A 21,181-nucleotide genomic window follows, 5' to 3' on the forward strand; every position below is an offset into this window, starting at 1 on the left:
CTGCTAAAATATGATTTATCATTTCATTTGGGTAGGATTTTGCTGCTTTTGGAAGACTCTTCATTGTTTTCTTTCTGCTTTGAAGGATCTTTGATTTATATGAATTCTACTAAAAAAATTATCATCAGATTGCTGACTGTGTTCTGACATGATATCATTAAAATGAAATATTTTATAATGTTCAGACCTGCTCTTTGAAGGCAAAGGCAGCCTCTACAGATTCTCTAAGAGGCGCTTCTAACCTGAAGATCTATGAGGCTTTAACATAGATCTGCATAGACTTCTAGTCATACATTTGTTGGACACTGTGCTTTGATGGGAGTGTCCAGGTGGGAGGCCATGATAGATAGGGCAGTACTACAGTATTTGTTTTTGTAGGCATCTGAACTTTCCTTCATTCTGGGCCTGGAGCATCCCTGGGAATCACCCATTGTGTGAATGAATGTATGGCAATCACTTGAAGAAAAAAAAGGTGGTATTGGTAAGTAACTGGGTGTTTCTGAAGTTGTGTTGTCCATATGCACGTTTACAGCATACATGCCTTTTTCTCTTGCTCAAAAACCTTGTGTTTTATGTTCTTATGTTTTAACAGGAATGCTTGAGTTTTAGAAGAATTGAAGGCAGGTACATGTGCTCTATCATTTTCTGTCACATAAGTGGCATGTGAAGGGGTTGGGTCTAATGCACCCCCACACATCCTACTTAGACTAGAAGTCTCTGGTTTGAATACTTGGGTATATGTACACCTGCAGTGTAAAGGGCATGCAAATAACACATCTGAAAGAGTATCTAGCTACTGATAAGTAATCTTCCTTTCTCTCCAGAATAGACAGTGAACAGAAGAAGGTGGGCTTGCAATGAGTAAGATGGTTGATGAAAGCAAAACAAAGGGGAAGTAGCCTGTTTTTATTAAACCTGCTGATTTAGCTGAAAATAACAGACAAGCTTTTGAATATATGAGCACTTGAGTTGATGGCCCAGATTCACTTACAGAGTCTTCAGTACACATACTGTCATTGTAACCTTTTCATATTAAAGTTCACTGTATTTTGTTTCTCCAGAGTCCTCCAATGCAGTCATCTTACGCAGTTGAATTTCTGCCCTCTAACTGGCCGTGTAATACATCTGATGAAAACAAGAAGACAGAAGTAAATCTTGAAGCTGTGTTTCAGATTGTTGATGAAATGCATTCATCACCCAAAGTTGAAATGGTAAAGGTGGAACCTGTGGAGAACCAGTGTTCAACCTCTCAGTCTAACAGAGGTCAACAACTGCTAGTTAATACTGAGACTAGTGATCCACCTTCTTCAACCGAGGCTAGCCGATTGGAGTCTCTTACACCTGTAGGTTCAGACATTACATCATTTGTGGTGGGAACAGATCAAGCGATAACTTGTTCTCTGTCACAGCCTTCTGATTTTCTTTATGCTATCCATACCACTGAGTGTGTAGAAAGTGCTGCTGCTCAGATAGTGCAAGAAGCTGTGACTACACAGGAAGCACATGCAAAACTGAAAGAACAACTGGATCATTCTGCAAATCAGTCTTCAATAATATTTGTTCAGGGGGAAGAGCCATTCAGTGCACAGCAGGTAAGGGATAACGGGAGACACTGAAGGAAAACAGCACTAGATATTTTTTGAGCTAATTATATTCTGTAGTACTGCTAGCATCTAGACTGATAACTTTTTAAGATTCTTGCATACTTAAGAGCTAAAGAGTTCTTTAATTGGACTTTTAATGGACAGTGAGTGAAGGGTTTGTTTGTGAAAGCAAGATGAAGGGAGAGTAAAAGGGAAAAGTATCCTGCATTAATGAGTATGTAAGCCTGTAATGGCCAAGTTGTACCATGCATTTAGGTGGCGAAAAAAATAAATATGTCATGCAGATGTATTCACGGTGATGAAGCAGACGTTTTCTTAGATTATAACATCCTATCTTTACTCTTCATTAAAAAAGAGTATTTTGAGAATTGCCACTAAAGGCAAAGGTTTTTGTTTACAACTTAGATGGCCAGATTGTTTGATTAACACTGCCGTTATTGACTAAACAATTGTTAAGTGTATATTTTCCACGGAAGGCATAATTTATTTAAAATTTTAACGGTGTAAAGCATTTTTATTTGTTTATACATTGTGGTGTCTGACAGGCTGTAATTATAGTTTGTTTTTCCTGTGCTCCAGTCTACTCTAAAGACAAAGTTGTAAATCTCACATGTGGTTAGGTTCTGGAATAGAATTTGTTTTAATGTTGTATTTTATTTCGATAATTTTGCATTTTCAGTTTTTTAATACTAATGCTTCTTTTTTTGATGGCTAATCAGAAACTCCTTATTTCAGATAAAGGGGCCCTCTCGCATGCCGTCTGGCCAATCCCTGTAGTGATGGGCGTTCTAAATGTTACTTTGTTAAGGTAGCAGATGCATGCTCTATTTTTATTTCTTTTGGAAAGAAACTAAAAGCAATCACAGATTTCACTACATGATTAAGGAAATGTGCAAGTTCAATAAATGGTTGCCTGCAACATACATATAGGACAGCAGCAGAGGGCTCCAAAAAGCAAGAAACAACATAAAAATTTAATGTCTTAACAGTGGGGTGTATGAGATCTCCCACCAGAGATGTGCAGCTTATGTTCGTAGTTTTGTATCACACAGCTCTGTGAAGTTGTTTCAGCTAAATCTGTCATTTACTAATACAGGTGTTGCTAACAGTGAATGCAGCTGGAATTCTTGTAGTAAATTTCTCTTAGCTATTTTGATGACCGAGGAAAAAGTTCAGACTGTGAGGACATGTATCTTAGCTCTGTGTATCCTGATTTTCTGATTTCATGTTTTTGCTTAATATGATGTTTTGTAAGGGCTTGAGTTACAATTTGGCAACCTTAATTCTGAGTTTAAAATACTTATGAAATTGGATGTTCAACATTTGTTAATATCCTTTGGAGTGGAGAAAAATAGTTATTACTTAGTTTCCTAAAGCGATTATGAGAAAGCATTGAGTAGTCTTTGGTTTTCTTTCTTTTGTCTTGTCTTTTTTAAGGTGGATCCTAGTGTTAAATGTCCATCCAGTATGTCAGACACAGTGGTCTCTTCAGAACAGATAGGATTCCTCACTTCAGGAACTGGACCTGTGAACAAATCTGTAAAAGACACAGTTTCATCTGTACAAGCTAGATGCAGGGAGAGAAGACGCAATTCACAGAAGGGCAAGTCCCCTGGTAAGAAAATATTCTAAGTTTTTCTAGAGTTTACTCAGACAGGCTATGTGGAAGTGGATTGATACAGAAAGAGGGAGTGAGAACAGTTTTAGTCATTGTCTGCAGTGTAAGTATTCCAGTATGCCTTTTGTACAACTTGTTAGTCTACTTACAGATAGACTTGTGTAGAAATGTTTACACTAGTTACTCTTATGTGAAAAAGGGAATAATTTATATCAGTAAATAATATCTGAAATTTTGGGGATTGTGTCAGAAACCTGGATGTTACAGTATAGAGATGAAGTCCATAGATATGTGTGCTGGAGTGTGACAGTGCTATGAAGGAAGGATTGAGTAAGGAGGTGGCTGTTTGAAGTACCAAAAAAACCAAAAAAAACATCAATTTGATGAAGGAAGTGTAGAAGGCCAAACTTTTTGTCACAGATCACTAAATAAATTTGGTCCCAGACTGGCAATACATATACTGAAATACATGAAAAAAACAAGTAGCGGGGCATCTAAGACTGAACAGTTCACAAAATCTAGTAACCAAGGGAAAACCTAAGAGTCTACAGATTAGAGAAACATCCCAGGATACAAAGAGTTCTTTGGATTCATTCTAGAGGAAAAGTTGGTGTGTCCTGCAAGTCTTGTAAGAAGCTAATTCCCTCACTGCTGATCATCAAAGAATAAAAGCCTGAATATAAAGCTTGAAGAGCTGTTGCTCACTTCAGAGGGTAGGGTATATATTCCGGTTAACAACGCTAGTTAATAAGTCAGCTCATATGCCCATCAGTTTCAAACATTTGAGTAAGGAATAAGATCTTTCTGTCAGGAAGCTGAGAGAGGTTGGATGCCATCTTGAAAGCTGACAGGCTTTTATTTAAAACACAGAATTGAGAATTGTGGTTCAGTTTCTTCTTGTTACCGTGAACAGTTAGCAAAATATCTCAGTTTTCCTATCTACAGCAAAACATTTGCTTAATATGTCAATTGTGAAGTTATGTACAGCAACATTTTGGAAAGCCTTTCCATGGGTTTTTTCCACAGAAATGAAGTGCTGCTATGTGTTAGCAATAATTAGCATAAAGTCAATTCTCGGGGAAATGAGATAGTCAGCCAGGTCTGCATTTCTAACATCGTGCCTCTTAGGGTTGGTGTACGTATAAAGTTTAGAGATAGACAGCACATCTGAGCCAAATATGGTCAGGCTCAAGTTGGCTCAAAATAAATTTGCCATGTGATACAAGCCCTGAAGCTAGACGTTTCAACTGTAAGCTTGAAGCAAGTAGGTTTCAATATAAGCTGACCTCTGTTGCTCTGACTATGTTTGTCTGTCAGTGCCTCCTTTCCTCTGTGAGTCTTTGGAAACACCTTCTTCCTTAATCTTTCTGAGCTAGAATGGTGCATGATGACAATTTTCAGATATTTCTTCAAATGTTATTCTCTAAATGCGATTGAGTCCTGTCCTTTTTCTCTTTTTCTTTGGGCACCCACTTGCAAGTTTTCCAAGCCTGCATTTTGATATACAACCTGCTAGAGAAAGGACTTTTTTGTTCCATCTATTCCAGCAGGCCTCTGACATTATTCACTTTCTTGTTACATGGTGATGCCAAGTTCTAGATAGCATACAAGAGCCAACATAATGTGATATAAAAGGTCATTGCAGTGAAGATGGAAGCAAAAGTTACTCCTGTGACTGGAAGCAATTCTAGGCCAAAACCAAGGCCATGACCCTCTGTACAAACGAGGCAAGAGACAATCTTCATTCTGGAAAAAGCATTATTTTCCTTTGAAGAACTGGACTATATTTCTTTGCCTTTAGCAACCATCCTGTGGCAAGGGAGACACCTGTTGCCCCACAAAAACACAATCCCCAGGATTTCCTCTCACATCTGCCAGCCCACCTCCGCATCATCGTAAATCAATTAAATTGTTTTCTTCAAATCAAAAAGTACATGCTTAACCAACTTTCTCAGCTAAATTCTAGTTTACGTGTTTAAGGACATCCTGCCAAATAGGATCAGATGAAAGTTCTTTCTAGCCCAGTGTCCGGTCTCCAGGAGTATCTTTGCCATTTTTGTACTTAATAGATCACAATAGAATTTTCTTCCATGAATTTGTCTAGTCACTTGTGGAAGTCATATACACTTTTAGCATCCGTAGTGTTCTATGCGAATTAATATAATTAGCATAGGTAATTATAGAAGTGGCCTCTTCTTTTTTTGTTTTGAAACTGATAATGATAACATTGTTTTTGCTGTTTCTAGAAAGGAGAATTTCTTGTTTAATCCCATTTAATCCCATTTTTCAAGTTTTATTTCTGATCAGATTGACAATTTTTTTTTTTAAAGACGTATTTGGAACTTTCTGTTTATCATTTTGGTGTAGATTTTTACTGGTAGTAAAATGTCAGTAATGGTGTTATTTTTCCTCATATTCAGTGTTAATTTAGCTGGCTTGTTAAAGAGCCTAGTCTTTTTTCAGCTCCCTCGTTAATCAGTTGTGAGTGAGGGTCATTCGGTTCCTGCTCTGAAGTACCTTTTGGAGATGTCTTTCTCCCTGTTTACTAGAGAAGGAGCCTCTTTACACAAAGTTCCCCAACATAGCGAAGGTAGGTGCCTTAAACTTCATAATGTCAAATGCAGCCTTAAGCTGTATTTCAGTACACGCAAATAAAAGTATTCCCTGCATAATATTGGTATGGCTGTGTTTACATTAAAGAATTATTTAAAAAAAAAAAAATCTGTACTATTGCAGTGCTGTTCTCTGGAGGAGTTGTAATGGAAATAGTACTTCCAGATTCATTCTCACTTTTTTTTTTTTTTTTTTTTTTTTTTTTTTCTATTGCATGATTTAAATTCAGTCTCTCAAAGTCATGGCCTTTTCTTGAGCAGACTTTAGAAACTTGTTTGTCTGTAATTTGATTTTTCTTGCAATTAGTGTGTCAGAGCAAATACTAAATGACATTTTTTGAGAAGCTGCTACTTATTTTAGGTACCTGACCTGAGATACCTTGGAATCTTTTCTGGAATCACTAAGCACCTACAGTGGTAGTTGACTTTAATTTTGGCTGTACTTGGGAATCTAGAATCATACAGAATCAATGGTTATGTTTGACTTCCGTTGTTTATGTTGTGTGCGATCGTTAAAGTTTTGTTAGTCTAATGTAGCCTTTGTTTCATCATCTCAGAATTTCTACATTAATTGGAACTATTTTCCTTCCTTCTCCTTCTACCACCTCAAACTTCATCATCTCAGGAAGAAGTCCAAGAGACAAATTCCTTAACACGCACTTTAGACACAAAAGAGGTAGAGACCATTAAGGTGTAACTGTCTTAGTCATCTTTTGAGTTTGTGCCTCCACAGTGCTCTTACCGGCTCTTGCCATGCCAATGTCCTAATGCTGTGATATTGATATGAATCAATAGCTTGGGAAGCTTTGTTGAATATATCATATGTAAGGAAATGGCTACAACCATTTTCTGTCTCACAGCTTTCTTAGCCTCCACTTTTACAAGGCAAAGAATATTCAGCAAACCTCACTCAGACCAGCTGACTCTTCAGAATAACTTCCTGTTCCTCTAACAAGACTTTTACCCATATCTCTTCTGCTTCACAAAATTAAAACAGTACACCAGCTTCTAAGGAAAATTACAGGGGAAGAGTCTTCTGCAGGAGGTTATTCAAAAGAAGAAATACAGTCAGCTGCTCTGTGTACAGTAGTACCAGACAGGTTTGCTGTGCGCATGAGTAGAAACTAAAGCAGTTATGGATTCCCCAGCATTTGTCAGTCTCAAAACAAAAAATATAGGTAAAACTCTTGCTACCAAAGTACTGCTGCTAGTTTACTGACTAGTAGTGTAGTGTCCTTTGATCATACAGAAGTCCAAGTGTTGAAAGAGGGCATTTAATTCTAATACTGACCCTGAAAAGTGTTCAAGGAACCTGGACTTTTTTTTCTGTTATAAAATTTATTTCCTTATCAGTCATGAAATAAGGATTGTCAAATATTAAATTCTACTGTAAGTGTAATTTTTGGACAGTCTGGCGTTTGTCTTAATGTGGTAAGCAGCAGGCAGAATCAAGGACCCGTGTAATAAAAAGACTACTCAGAAAGCTGAACTCACAGGTACCTTCAGTCCCATAAGTAAAATTAAAAAGACCACATCATCTGCAATGGCTGTGAGTCATTTGGCTTCATTACAAATCATTACATCCATGATCATAAGCATTCTCTGAGAGGTCAGTATGGTTATTTGAGACTTTCATTTGGAGGGAACTGAGGTACTTCATAGTGTCAGAACTATCTTAGTGTTCCTATATCACTCAACATTTTACCAGTTCTTCCTTCTAAGACAGCAGTCCTGGTGTGAAGTTAAGTAATATGCCTTCATCTTATCCTTCCTCTTTTCCGAAAGCCCGAAGAAAAATAACTTCAGGCCAATGGACCCTGGATTCAATGGTGAATGATATCCCATCCCAATTCAGTCTATAACCACCCATTTCCTCTTCAAAGATGCCTTTCACAAGAGATTTTTGGTGCTGTAACTAAATACAACTTGAAGATATGGAAGAAGTGTCCAGTGAACGTGAAGCAAGTGGCTTCTATTCTGAATAGAATATCTAGTTTGAGAAAGAAAATGGCCTGAAAAGTTATCTTCAGTAATCAATATGACTGAAGTGTATGACCCACACATTCTGTTGTTGCAGTACAAGTTTCTTGTCTGTGCAGGATCACTTTTTGAATGTAAGGGTCTACTTTAACCATATCTTCACTCCTCATACGCTAATGTTATGGTCCTTGCAGTTTGGCAGAAGGACTCCATTTCCTTTGGTAACAGCAGGAAAAGAAGAAATACTTGCTGGTCCTTCCTCAGAGAGTCAGAGGATGCAACAGAGGATCCAGAACTTAATTCAGCATTAAGATGTGTCATTCTGAATGAGTATAGTCTGTCATCTGTTCCCTTCCTACTCTTTTTCTTAAGAGATGTTGGGTATGGCTCTCTAATTCTTGGATTGGTTATCACACTGAGGTGTGAGGAATAATTCAGCCCCAGGGTATTTCTTAGGACATAGATTTGAAGATGTTGAGGAATATCTTTTTTCTCCAGTACTTTCTAGTCAAGATCATCTATAAGATGGGATTTTCAGAATTAATCTGTGGGCTTATGTTGGCAGCATCCACACCTGCAACTTTTGGACTTCACAAATGACTGATAGGAGCTCTGTAAATTCTTCTGGTATCCCCCTCCAGCTCCTCTGCATCGTTCTCCATAGGCACACGCAGCTAGTGAATATAGCTGTCCTGAAGCTAATGTTTGTGTTTTGTGTTTTGTCATCCAAAAGAGCAGATAAGAAGGACCACATTCTGATTAGAGAGATTGTTATTTGCACCCCTTCTTCCTGGAAGTGTGATCTTGGAATGGAGCAGATAAAATACTTAAATCCAGAAGTAAAAAATTCTAAGCGTACTGATACATTAAGGAAAAACTTCTCTTCCTGAATGGCTGTCCTTTTTTTTTTTTTTTGTAATAATCTGGACTTCTTCTTCAAATAATCTGGCAATTTTCTCTAATTTTTTGCAACAGGAACACAGACATAATTTTGAGATGCTCCTGCCTCAGATCAATTCTTCATCTTTATCACCCTGCAAGCTACCCTAAATACCTACCACCCGCTCCTTGCTACTACAGTTGTGTCAGAATGCATCCCCTCTCATTCACTACTAGGTGAATAGATTTATAAATGCAGTTGTTGAGGGCACATCTTCATTCAGGCAAGGACTTCCATGCTACCTTTGTGTTCATTTGAAGTGTTTCATGCGCCTTCCAGACAAGAATCATTTTAGTGTTCATCTAGCGTCTCTAGTAGGTCACAACGATCACTTAGAAAGGGGACAGGGCCTGGCCCTGAACTCTTCAACATCTCCTATGTTTCTGGTTAGAGATTAAAATTCAGATGGATTATGTTTGCACTGGTAGTGCTGTCACTTTACAAGGTGACTTGTTCACGTTCTTAACCTACAAGATGCTAAATTCCACATTTTGATCTGGCCGTATGTTGGAAGGATCCATTTTGCCATGGATCAAGATTATTTTCAACAAAGGAGACTGTTGTTTGGCTTGTCTGTGACACCACGAGTTTTCTCTAGAATCTTGGCACTGGTCATTGCAAACTTTGAGGCAATCGCCCCTTTTATGGATAAATGAAAGTGTACACAGAAAATAGAATGTGCACTTCTGAGGATACTGCTGAACTTAAAATTTTTACAGTAATTCGTGTTTGGCTGTCGGTACCTGCTGTAGTGAATGCATATATAAATAACATATCTTGAGGAATGGTTACAGAAGTAACTTCTCTTTTAAGATCTTTTGTTTTTATATTTAGAATTATACAAAATTAGAGTAATCCATATTCTTAAACAGTAGGCTGCAAACTCTGAAATTATAATCAGCCTTCCAGGCCATATTTTATATTAACTGATAGAAGTGCAATTTCTGTGTGTGCTGCTAAGTGAGATGTATACAAAGACTAATATTGACTCAGTATTCTCTTTTCTTCCTAGATCTCCATCTGCTGGTAGATGTAGCTTGCAAGCAGGAGCACTTTCCAAAGGAAGAAGTAAGAGAGTGAGAAGTGGGTGACAAGTATGTGAAAATGTGCAGCAGCTGCCAGCTGGGTTCTCTTGTCAGACTCCAGAGGCAGGGCTTTGCACACAACAGGCACTTTGGATCATTTCAGCTGTGTTTAAAAAAAACTCCTTTTTTTTTTTTTTTAATTTCATTTTATGTTTGGGGGGAATTAGTCATTCCATTATTTACACCTCTTTCATTACATTTTCCACCTGACAAGTAATAAACCATCTAGTGATCACAGTATTTAATATAAAGTAATAACTTAGCTGCTCATATTCTTTAGAAATGTGAAGTTTGAGCATTCTGAAAACAAGAGGCCTTAAAAGCTTCCTCAAAACTTTCTTACTGGGAAGCAGGTTGTTCTTAGTGCTGTATTTGGAATCTTTTTATTTAAGATTGTTGGAAGCTACAGTATATTCAGCATAGATGCTGTTTGGTGCTCTCACTATCTCTACTTGAAGTCATACTGTGGCCCTTTAATGGGAATTGTGTATGAAGCAAAAGCATAGGGAAGTCACAAGATTCTAGGTCTGAATGGGTCAGGGATTTCAGGAGAGCAGCTATAGGAAAGATGAGCTAATTTTCTAAGTGATTAACCAGGAAATGCTCTTCCTTCCTAAATGCACTGCGCTCTTTCAGCAGCAAGTGTCTCCTTTCTGGTGGGTATCCATTGCCTATGAAAGCTGCTGATCTTTTACATTAATGGAGAATTCTCCTGTTTTAATAATTTCCTTTTGATTCTAATGATATCTGTAATGGTAGGTTATCTGTTGTTTTAGTACTTCATTTTAAATAGGACTTCACAATATATTTTTAACTTATTGAATATAATTGTATTTATATTGACAGTAGATCTAAGGTTTTTAATAGCTATGTTTTGTATTTATGTTGAAATATTGTTTAAAGGATAAAGGATGCACATTCAGTATTTATGTTGTGTTAGAGTAATATATGGGAAAGAGCACTTAAAACATAAATTTCATTGCTTCATGCCTGTTCATACTTATTTTATAATCAGTTAGAGCCAGTCCTGTATAAATGAGCAAAATGCACAAGAAAGAAACAGAGAGAACTTATCAGGACCACCTCAGTTATACCCTCTAGAACTTTCTGTAGTTTACAGCTATGTTCAGGATATCCTAAGTGAACACCAAGTGGTAGGATGAACTGAGGTGAAACCTTTAAATACTCACCAGCACTCCAAACTAGTCAAATGCAATCTGAGAATGCTTTTAGGTTATGACTAGTGGGAGTGTTACTAGACCGACTGTCCTCCGTTTTGTCATTCTGTATCACTTATTACATACATGCGGTACACATTCAGTTGACTCGAATAATAAAAGGCTAGGTCCTTATGTTCAAGTCTTCCTTCTCAAATGAAAATATAAGGACACCATCTCTAAATGAAGGAGAATATTCTGGTAGTTAAAAGGAAAAGATGTTCAGTAATATAGATGCAGCTTTATCATCTGAGTTTGGTTTTGTGCTCCTCAGCTGATACAACTTGAGACTGCTGCATAATATGCTGTGGAAATAGTGGAAGGTCTATATGCTGTAGTAGTTTGTCCCATTAATAGTAATAGGATTTGAGAGCATCAGGCTAGACTTCCTGGATTCAAGGTGTTGGAGACCACAGGAATTCAACCTTATCAAACTGAAGTTGCTACCTCTTTAATTCAAATAAAATACAAAGGGAACTTCTTAGCTTACCTTTCTTGTTCCTGTTTGCCACCAAAAGATTTGATGCTTTTGGAGATTTACGGTAGGGAAGTCTTAATGTCTTAGATAATGCTGTATCCTTGTAAAGACAAATTACGAAATCCTAGTATTAGAATTTTTAATATGCTAATTTTAAAACAGTTATGGAGCTGGATCTCCTGCCGTACATCACTTACAGAGTACACGTGCACATAAGCTCTCTTTGTCCTTAACCAGCGCTCTCTGACATAACCGTGAGAGAGCAAAGGAGAAAGGGCACTTGCTACTTTTAGGAGATTAGTATAATACTCCACAAGGCCTCACAAGTCTCAGGTAACCCTCTCAATTGAATGTCTTAGCATTTCAGCACCTTAATATGAATGTAGCTCTGTCGGTAAATAATAAAAAGTGACTTCTGTAACAAGACATGTTTTTAACTGTTTTCTTGTTAATGGGAACACAGTGGGATTTGGTTTACCTCAAAGATGTTCTATTACATCCCTGCTTAGACCACATGGTTGCAGCAATCTGCAATAAATTAAACTTTTAAACTTACGTGGATATTGCATTTGTATTTTCTCTGTGTGTTAAATTACAAATGACAGATTATCATAGTTGAAAATAAGTATTTCACACTTCAATAGTTCCTGCTCACACTTTTGTCAAAAAATAATCATTACTCCACAGACAAGTTAAAAAAAAATCAGTGGACCAATTTTTCATGTTATGTAATTTACTAATTTCTGTGGAGTTACTCCAGGGATTAGTTTGGCTGTATGTGTAACTAAAAAGCCATTAATCTGTTCACTTTCTTGAGTGCACTTTTTCATAAGCACCAAGAATGATAGAGAATGACTCTCAGAACTATTAAATGGATCGTATGCTTTCTGTATACTACGCATTGTTTTTGCATTAATTTCTGAGTATCCTCTTCAAGCACCACTCCATCACATGCCGATTTACAAATTTCCAGTTGCAACCTTACTTTGAGGTTATAGGTCTGACCTATAGTATTATTCACCTCTCAGTGATGTCAGAGGAGAATAACAGTTGAATTCCAGACCTCTGACATCAGCCTGACCTGAAACCTTCTTGCAGTAGCAACTAGAAAAGGGCTACTGAATCTAAATTAGCAAGAGCTGAAGAAAGGCTGCGCGTGAAATGGACGGAGTCCTTCCCAGGGCCGAAGACATAAGGCTGCAATAAATCAGTACATTCTAGGGAGGGAAGTTGCTTTAGATACTGGCTTGGTGCCATTCCGAGTGCCGCAGGAAGGTTGGGAACGGATTTGAGTTCACAGTGATAAACAGCCTCCTTCATTCATTTCTTGATCTGCCTTTGCATTTTATGGCATTTTATTTTTTTTTTTTATCTTAATCTTTGCTAGGTTGGGCACAGATTTCACTCGGATGTCGCTTTGAAGAACTAGCGAGTGACCCTGATTTACATGTGATCGCTTAGTAAAATGCAGTTAGTAGGGGCTGTGTTTGCTGAATGCAGTATAGCAGAGAAGCAGGAGAGGGAGTCCAGGAGCGCTGCGAAGCGGCCGCGGAGGGGGTGGGGTTGCTGCCTCCAGCTGCTCCACCCTCACTTTGTGTCAGCAGGTAGAGAGCGCTTGCAGTCCCAGGGGAGGGAGGCAAAGAGCTGGGCACACACAAACTACAAACCACAAGCTTCCTTCTCCAGGGATTTATCCAGAAGTGTTTTTTTCTGGAAGAAAAGCTTTTCTACGACTTCAGCAGAACTCTTCAAGTCTCTTCTACGATTGGGGGTCCCTGCTCCTTCTGGATTTCTTTGCCTACTTTATAATGATAAAACAGCCTGCCTGGGTTCACTGCTGGATTGCTGCTGATGTTTCAATTTCTTTTCTGTCGTGCTCACTACATTTAGAGCTGATAATTGCATACGCTGTAACAAGAGGAGAGACTTTTGTATTTTAAAGGAATTTTTCAGAAATGTTTTTGGATTCTTTCTAAAGTCTTTAGATTACGTGCGGACACTTCACTTTCAGCCATGCCTGCCCCAGGAGCTTTCTGTCTGCAGTAATTTTCTCCCTTTGATCTTGCTGGATTCTCTTTCGAGTTGTGGAACTGCACTCGCACCTACCTGCCTAGTGCGCGTATGTGAGAGAGATTTTCTTTCCTTCTTTTTTTTTTTTTTTGAAGAACAGATTGGTTTAAAAAAAAAGAACGACATCATCAGACCCACACAGTTTTCTTAAGCTATTGGAAACAGCATTTGTCCAGGATTTATAGAAACATTTTCATCTGTCTCAGCTCCTGTGGATTCCAGCAGGTACACTGCATAACAGGTTTGCAGATCTGTTGGTTTTTTTTTTAATCACTTTTTCTCTTCACAGCGATCAGTGTAACATTCGTTTTAGTTGCAAATTTCCTCTGTATCAATTCCTCCAGTTATGAAGAGACCTCGATACCTTTCATGTGACCTTTGGGCAGACCATGGAACTTTATATTTTATTTCATGGGGCCTTTATTTAGAATCTTATTAATATGTGCTTGAAAGTGATAATACTGGAACTCAAGTGTACGGAGAAATAGTGTGAAAGGAACAAGATGTGCTGTAACTTTTTGCTTGGTATCTGTACCTAAACTTTAAAAAGTGTTTTGGAGCCTTTTTATTTCCCAGGAACTTAAAAATATGAAGAGAAGCTACTTACTCAACTAATCGTCTTTGAGAACTGCATCTGAAAATGGATTATTAGGAGAAAACTAAAATTGATCTCCAAACATAAGTGAAGCATTTCTGGCAGAACAAGGATGGAAGGGTTCAAGAATATTTGGAGGAGAACAATACCATAGCATGGGTTTTTTTCTAAATATAAATTCAAGAAATACCTCCTGTGTAATTTTCAAGAAGGATACCAATGACTGTAGTTAACGTTAAAAGTGAAGAGCTTGAGCTCACATTGTGAAAAAGATGACTTACTGGCAAGAAGGTAAATTGTCTTTTAAGGACATTTGAGATGGATGTTTTGAACCTGTTGGTCTTCCTAAACATTGGACAGGAGAGGCAAGGTCATCACTTCCATGGAGAAATCTCCCTGTTCCTCATCTCTGCAGAACTGAAGAGTTTTTATTGCTACATGGTATTCCTGTATATCTGAACTGATTTCTTGCTTGTGAGCTGTTCATTCTCTTTCACTGATTTCTCGATTTATCTGTTGGAGGAGGAGGGACACGTAATTTAGGATTTTTTTTCTTTTTGGTTTAAAATATGTTTTTGAGCTTCCAGAGGCCTTTGAGCACGTGGCACCGCGAAAAAGAAATAGTGATGGCGAGAAATAGAAAAGAAATTCAGTAAGTAGGGTTGGCAGGAGAAAGCTGGAGGTAACTGAGCACCTCTCTCCTCTTTCTCCTGGGTCCCAGTAACTGGAATTGCACACTCTTAAACCTAACGAGCTTTGCCTACTGTTGGAACCTGCTGGCGGGGTGAGGACGCATTCCTGAGCGGTATGTGTGGCCGAAGCGCGCTGCTGCAGCTGGTAGCATGAGTGCTGGCCCCCAGCTGCAGCTGGCTGTCCTCTGGCCTTGGCTGCTAATGGCTACCCTGCAGGTAGGACTTGGCCATACAGAGCTGGCACTGGCAGCCGCAGTTGAATCTGAGAGATCAGCGGCACAGAAAGCTATCATTAGGGTGATCCCCTTGAAAGTGGAGCCAATCATATTGGAAGGAGAGTTCGCAAATGTTGCTGAGGTTACTCCAGCTGAAGGAAAACTGCTTCAGGTAAGAGCAGCTCTATTTTATCCATTTCTGTTGGTCTTACGTTCTCAGTCCTTGTGTTCTTTTCCCCCTTTCCTTACTGCTTCAGCTGCTAGTGCAATGGATTTGTTTTTATTTCCCAATTACATATTTATAACCTAAGAAACAAGTTATTTTTTTGTGTGAGCTGTCCACCTGTTTGTTTTGTTCATTTGCGTTATTGCTCTTGAAGCTTGCACACTGTTCTAAGATAGAAGTGCTTATATGTATATTAATGGTTGATTTTTCATTCTGTCATGGTCTGTAATTGCGCTTGTATTAATGTTGAATTTTGGATATAGTCAACTGATCCCATGAAGATTATTGCATATCTTAATTGGTGTTATAAAGCAGAGTGTGTTGAGTCACATTTTGGAACAGTAAAGATCTGTCAGAAATCAGGAACATTTTGTATGAAATGCTTAAGGTTTCCTGCATGCTTTTCCTAATAGATGGGGTTCTGTTAAAGTTACAATACACATCCACATTTTGCCCACCAGATTTGTTGACCCTGATAGCTGTATTCTTGTGTATCGGCTGTGCCTGGAAATAATTGTTACCTCTGCAATGGTTCCTGTAGTGTCACCACCATATATTTTTGTAAATGAAATTAGTGCCGTTTTCTGATGTTTACTAAGAGTAGAGAGCATATGAACATCTTGCCATAAGATGCAGGTGCTGCTAAGAGATAGTTGTGCTAGTCAGTGAACAGACTGATCTGTATACTGTATTTTTTAAGCTCAGTTTCTTGAGACAGCACAGTACACTGCTACCTTCACATACTGTCTTATTTCTATTAGCAATTTGTTGGAGTCACATGCTCTATTCTTGAGAATCAAATATAACAAAATTCATCAAGATAGATAAAATATCCTGCATTAATATTAAATATTAATTTTTGCATGGCTCTTGCCAGTTTTGACTTTTTAAATATGATATTTTATAATCTTAATAAAATTGGTAGTTTGTAAACTTAAATTAAAATAATAAATATTGTATGGTCTTATAAGAAAAGAAATACAAGCGAGCCAACCTTACAATATGATCACCTGCCTGAAAATGAAAATGGACAGTTTGTGGAATTTATTAAGCCTGCCTGTAAAGCCTTTTGAACTACTCAGAATGAAAGCCCTGTTATAAAATTATATTACCAGGGTGAAAAGTATCTTAGACAAATGTACTCAAGGTCCTGTTCTGTTATGAGGCAATGTCCAGGAAAGTCAATATTTATTCCATAGAAAAACTACAGTGGTGTTGCAACTGAGCACAAAGTATAGAGTATAGACCTTTTTGAAATGAGGAGATGATAACCCCTGCTGTATGGTGTTTGAACATTTTAACCAAATGCAGTGATTCAAACTGTGATTTTCGTATTATGTGAAGTCACTAAAGCCTGCTCTGTAGCACAAACAAATTAGATGCTTTGAATACTAAGCCATGAATAGTATTGGATTTACAAATGAGTTTCATTCTTCAAAAATCATCCTCAAAATGAGAAGGTTGGAGAAACACTAATTTTATCTGTTAAATTTATGTAAACAGATACTGAACTGTACATGTATGTGTTTTTTAGGCCCTGATCCCGCAACTAGATTTGCTCAGGTGATCATTCCTATTCTGTATCCCACAGAATTCAGTCCTATTTTAACGGGTTCATACCTCTGGATCTGGTTTTAGGATTAGAGTATCAGATTAGGATTTGGGGGTATCTGTATCTTCTGTAACAGGATGTTTACATGGTGCCAGGCACAGTATTCAGAAGAGCCTTGCTTAAGTTGGCCTGGGACCTTTGTGTATATATTATGGTGTAGTTTCTAATTATGCCATTACATATCAAAACTCATAATGCTATTTAAAAATTATTTGGGGCCTGATCCTGCTGTTGATTCCTGCCTTTAGAAAGATGAAACTTGAGACACACTATGAAATGCTGCCATAACTGTTAAGGTACAAAATAAGTAAGAAACTAATAGGAGAGAGTATTTGTAGTTCACTTCTAAACAGTAAGATATTAAATACACCTAAATTACGCTTTATTGGAACATCCTGTTTTAAATGTAGTTGCCAACATCCCAATCTTCCAAAAACATTAGGTGATATGCTTTGATTTCATTGGAACTCTTATTTAAAGAAAATTAAGTCTGTTCACAGGTACCTTCATAATTGGTTCTTTATATGTAATGTAGGTACATAATATGATTGTTTTTACAGTTCATGGGTTAAGAAATCTAGTTTTTACACCAGTTTTGGCTTTGTCTATTTGGGTATGTCAGAATCAGTAAGGTGCAATCAGTCATCAAGCACATCACATGAGAACATAAACTACATAGCTTATCTCAGAAAAGAAAAATGCATGATCCAGTCTTTTTTTCAAAATAATGCTCTGATAATTCAGTGGTATAATACAATTGCTTAAATATAAGAGCTGCAGAACTAGTCCTGTATTCAAATAAAAATCTCTTTAACTTATAATTATGTTTATATTGTTTTGGTCAATATATCTTTAAAAATATGTTCTTAATTTTTTTAAAGAAAATCTGGCATATAAAAGATTGAGCCTCACCAAAGATAACTCTACCAGAATACTTTCTTGTTTTCATTTTCTTCCTATCATATTCTCTAGGATCCTCTACAACAAACAACTTTGATCATAAGTGTTAAATTCTAAGAAACTAACTTAAAAAATTTTTCCTTACCTCCAAAATAATTTGAACATCAAATTCCTTCTCACATCCTTCTCCCCTGTGATCAGTTCTTTTGGGAAATCTTGGATTTTAACTTTTGCAGTATGTCCTTAAGGTCGCCAAATAGTAGTATATGGCTGAGCAGGTAAATTCTAAACTGCTCAAACTAGGCAGCGTTACCTCTGGTGCTCCAGAGGATCAAGACTGCTGTAGTATGATGCAAAGGGAGAGGAATTTCTCAAGTAGGCAGAGCCACTTAAGACTTTATAGGTCAAAAAACCAACACCTTAGACTTCTTACAGAAATCATCTTCAAGCTTGTTCAGTGCACAGATATTACATGCTCTAAGCATTAATTATTGCTCAACAGATGAGAAGTAGCATTGTGTACTAGTCTGCAGTTTCCAAATGGTTGGAAGTTCAGATTTCTGAGCTTACCGCAGTTGCTTGTACTTCAGGTGGAGAAAGTCCATGGAAGTTGGAAAGAGGCCTTATGTTAAAAATGGAAGAACCAAACCTTTTAGACAAGGTAATTTGGATTTTACTGCTAATTGGAGATCCAGTAGGAATTAAGGATTCAACATGCTCTCCAAATTGCCATTCCTATAGCTTTTTGCCAGGTCAGCTCCCTTGGATATGATTGCCAGTGCAATTTCTGTGACCTCTGTTTTTGTTATTTCTGTTCTGTTAGCTTATTTTTGATGAATAAATCTTCTTTCCTTCTTGTCCATGCTTCAGGCTCCATTCGATATTGGAGAGATTTCACTATGTTAGTTGAAAATAGGAGAATACAGATAGTCTCAGAAAGGAGAGGATAAAGTTGCTTCAGAGACTTGAGAGGACATTCAGAGTTTGTCCAATTCAGATTGAATTACAATAGGATTCATGTGCAAGTCTAATATTGTGGAATAAAAAAATTTTATTTGAGAAATAGGTCATCATTTAATTAAAGGCTCTTTAGTAAAGTATATATACAAGCATACATGATTAAAATTAAGCATTAGTATCTTTTTTATTTGAGTATATGTAACTCCAGTCCTGTATACAGGGGAAAGGATGATACTGTTAGCATGTATGATGTAAGTGGGATTGTTATTGGAGTTTTCTGTATAGTGCTGGTGCCAGTATTTCAGAAATAATATTAGGAGTTTGAAAAAAAGTCCCAAACAATGAGATTTAAAGAGAGAAGTACAAATTTAAACTAAATTTATTATATAGAAGGCAAAGCAATGATCAATCACTTTACATACCTACATGGAGAAAAATCTTCAGACAGTGAAAGTCTTGTTTAACAGACAAAAGCATATATTCAGTTTTCCCACATGCATTATTTTATTGCAAGTCTCACAGTACTTTGTGTTTGTTTCCTTATAATCTTAAGCTGTTATATAATTGGGTGATTGTATGAGAAAGTCAACTTTCATTAAACCACTGAGCACATTGTTTTAGCTTATGACTTCAGGAAAAAACTTGACAACACAGAACAAACTCCCTAAAGGCTCAGAAACCAGAAAGCACAAGGACTTCTCTCTTTCCCCTCCCCCCCSCCCAATAAATTATTTTAAAAAATATTGCTTTTAGCATCAACCTTCTGATTAGGGTGGAATGTGTTAGAGTCTGAGGAGGACCCTGAATAATTTTTTAGGTGTTGAATACAATTCAAGAGCTGAAAATCAAGTCTAGATAAAGTCAGAAAAGAAGCATGATGCATGCTTTTAAAAGCAATAATAACTAACCATTGAAACAAGTTGTGTACTGGTGTAACAAATCCAACATGATCATCATAGATTGCACATCCTAGAAATGGAGAGTGTTTCCAATGTTGCAATGCACAGTGCTGTTGGAGAATTATAATCACCTACTTAATTGCTTGTAGAGGGTTACAGTCCCAACCCATAAGAAAGTAAATATATTAGTAGTCTTATATACTACTAGCTCCTGGATCAACAAAAGGATGTTGAGTGCATAATGTTGACCAAGATCAAAGAAGTGGGAAAGTCTAACCAAATGATAATGGGGACTTAAATTACCTGTGAATAAAGTGGTCAGATAGCACAATAAGAGTAAGTTCAAAGAAGCAATTTCTGCTCCTTGGAACAGCTAGTACTAAAGTACACAGAAAGATATTCTTGACTGAGTGTTAAGTAACATGCAAGAACTTACTCAAAAGCTAGCAATAGTTGAGCCACTAGTATTGACTTCAGTGTAATAAAATTCAGTGCCTAAGTACCAAAAAGTGGAACTCTGACATTAATTTTTAGAATGGAAAATTGCAGTAAAGTGAATCAGTGAGACAAATAGCTCTTACAGTTAAAGAACAAAAATAAAAAAAATCTTTAGATGTGACAAAGATACTGCTCAAGAAAGTAAAAGTAGTTTTAGGAAACGTACAAAACAGTGAATCAAACAGGTAAATCAGTAGAAGTATACTGGCAGTGTTTAAGATGTTATCTGGGCCAAACATGTTTCAAAATTTAGAAATATAATACTTAGTGAAAGCAAATAAATAAGAATATAAATTATAGGGAGTGCTTTATAAGGAGAAAAATGGGGAGGCATAGATGATTTTTCATTGTAGTTAATAATCTTTAAAAACTTGCATTTTTATATTAAATACAAGCCTGCCAAAAATCTATAGGTCTGCTGGCTCACAGAGAATAGATAGAGTGATTCAGGATTATACTGTCACTTTGCAAGAATAAGAGGCAGTGAGGCACCTTCGGCATATTCACGTTAGGTATTGCAGCAATTAAAAACGTAGACCCTGACTCCACAGGGTGACTGAGGTAGTTAAGCTCCCTATATAGCCATGAAGGAGAGTTAGATGATTAAAAGGTCTAATCAGCTGAATGTAGAGGATTTAGGTGTATCAGAAAGATGAGTCACTAAAATCCACATGCAGAGTGGGGAGTCTCAACTAGAGTAAGCTGCTAGAAAAAGCTGAGCTTAGAGGTGGTTTCTGAACTTCCATCCCTCTCTTGAGTATATGCAAAGCCTGAGTCAGAGCTTTGCGTTTTGTGCCTTCTCCTTTCCTGATCCATAAAAAGTGTGGTGGGAACAAGTTCTCTGTTTAAGAATGAGTCTGGAAGTCTTTAAACCCAAATCTTCTGCTACCTAGGATGTTTCTTGAATGCTCCCCAGAGCACCATCTGGTGCTGGTCATTGTCTTCTTTAAATACCTCAGCATCAAAGGAAGACTAGGGGA

At 37.3% G+C, this 21,181-nt stretch overlaps 2 protein-coding genes across 2 annotated transcripts in view; both read left to right on the forward strand.

The window, feature by feature from the left end:
* The window catches only part of HSF5 (heat shock transcription factor 5), a 29,025-nt gene extending 19,183 nt beyond the window's left edge, over window positions 1-9,842 (forward strand). Inside the window, exons 5-7 of the mRNA XM_026063643.1 lie at window positions 1,062-1,592; window positions 3,042-3,219; window positions 9,767-9,842. Of these exons, the coding sequence (XP_025919428.1) occupies window positions 1,062-1,592; window positions 3,042-3,219; window positions 9,767-9,834 (777 nt within the window). The 3' untranslated portion in view covers window positions 9,835-9,842. The remainder of the gene's footprint in view (window positions 1-1,061; window positions 1,593-3,041; window positions 3,220-9,766) is intronic.
* Window positions 9,843-15,041: 5,199 nt separating this feature from the next.
* The window catches only part of RNF43 (ring finger protein 43), a 69,826-nt gene continuing 63,686 nt past the window's right edge, over window positions 15,042-21,181 (forward strand). The window contains exon 1 of the mRNA XM_026063714.1: window positions 15,042-15,278. Coding sequence (XP_025919499.1) covers window positions 15,042-15,278 — 237 coding nt within the window. The remainder of the gene's footprint in view (window positions 15,279-21,181) is intronic.

The sequence above is a fragment of the Apteryx rowi genome, unplaced genomic scaffold, assembly GCF_003343035.1.
Source record: "Apteryx rowi isolate R43461 unplaced genomic scaffold, aptRow1 scaffold_20, whole genome shotgun sequence".
Lineage (NCBI taxonomy): Eukaryota > Metazoa > Chordata > Aves > Apterygiformes > Apterygidae > Apteryx > Apteryx rowi.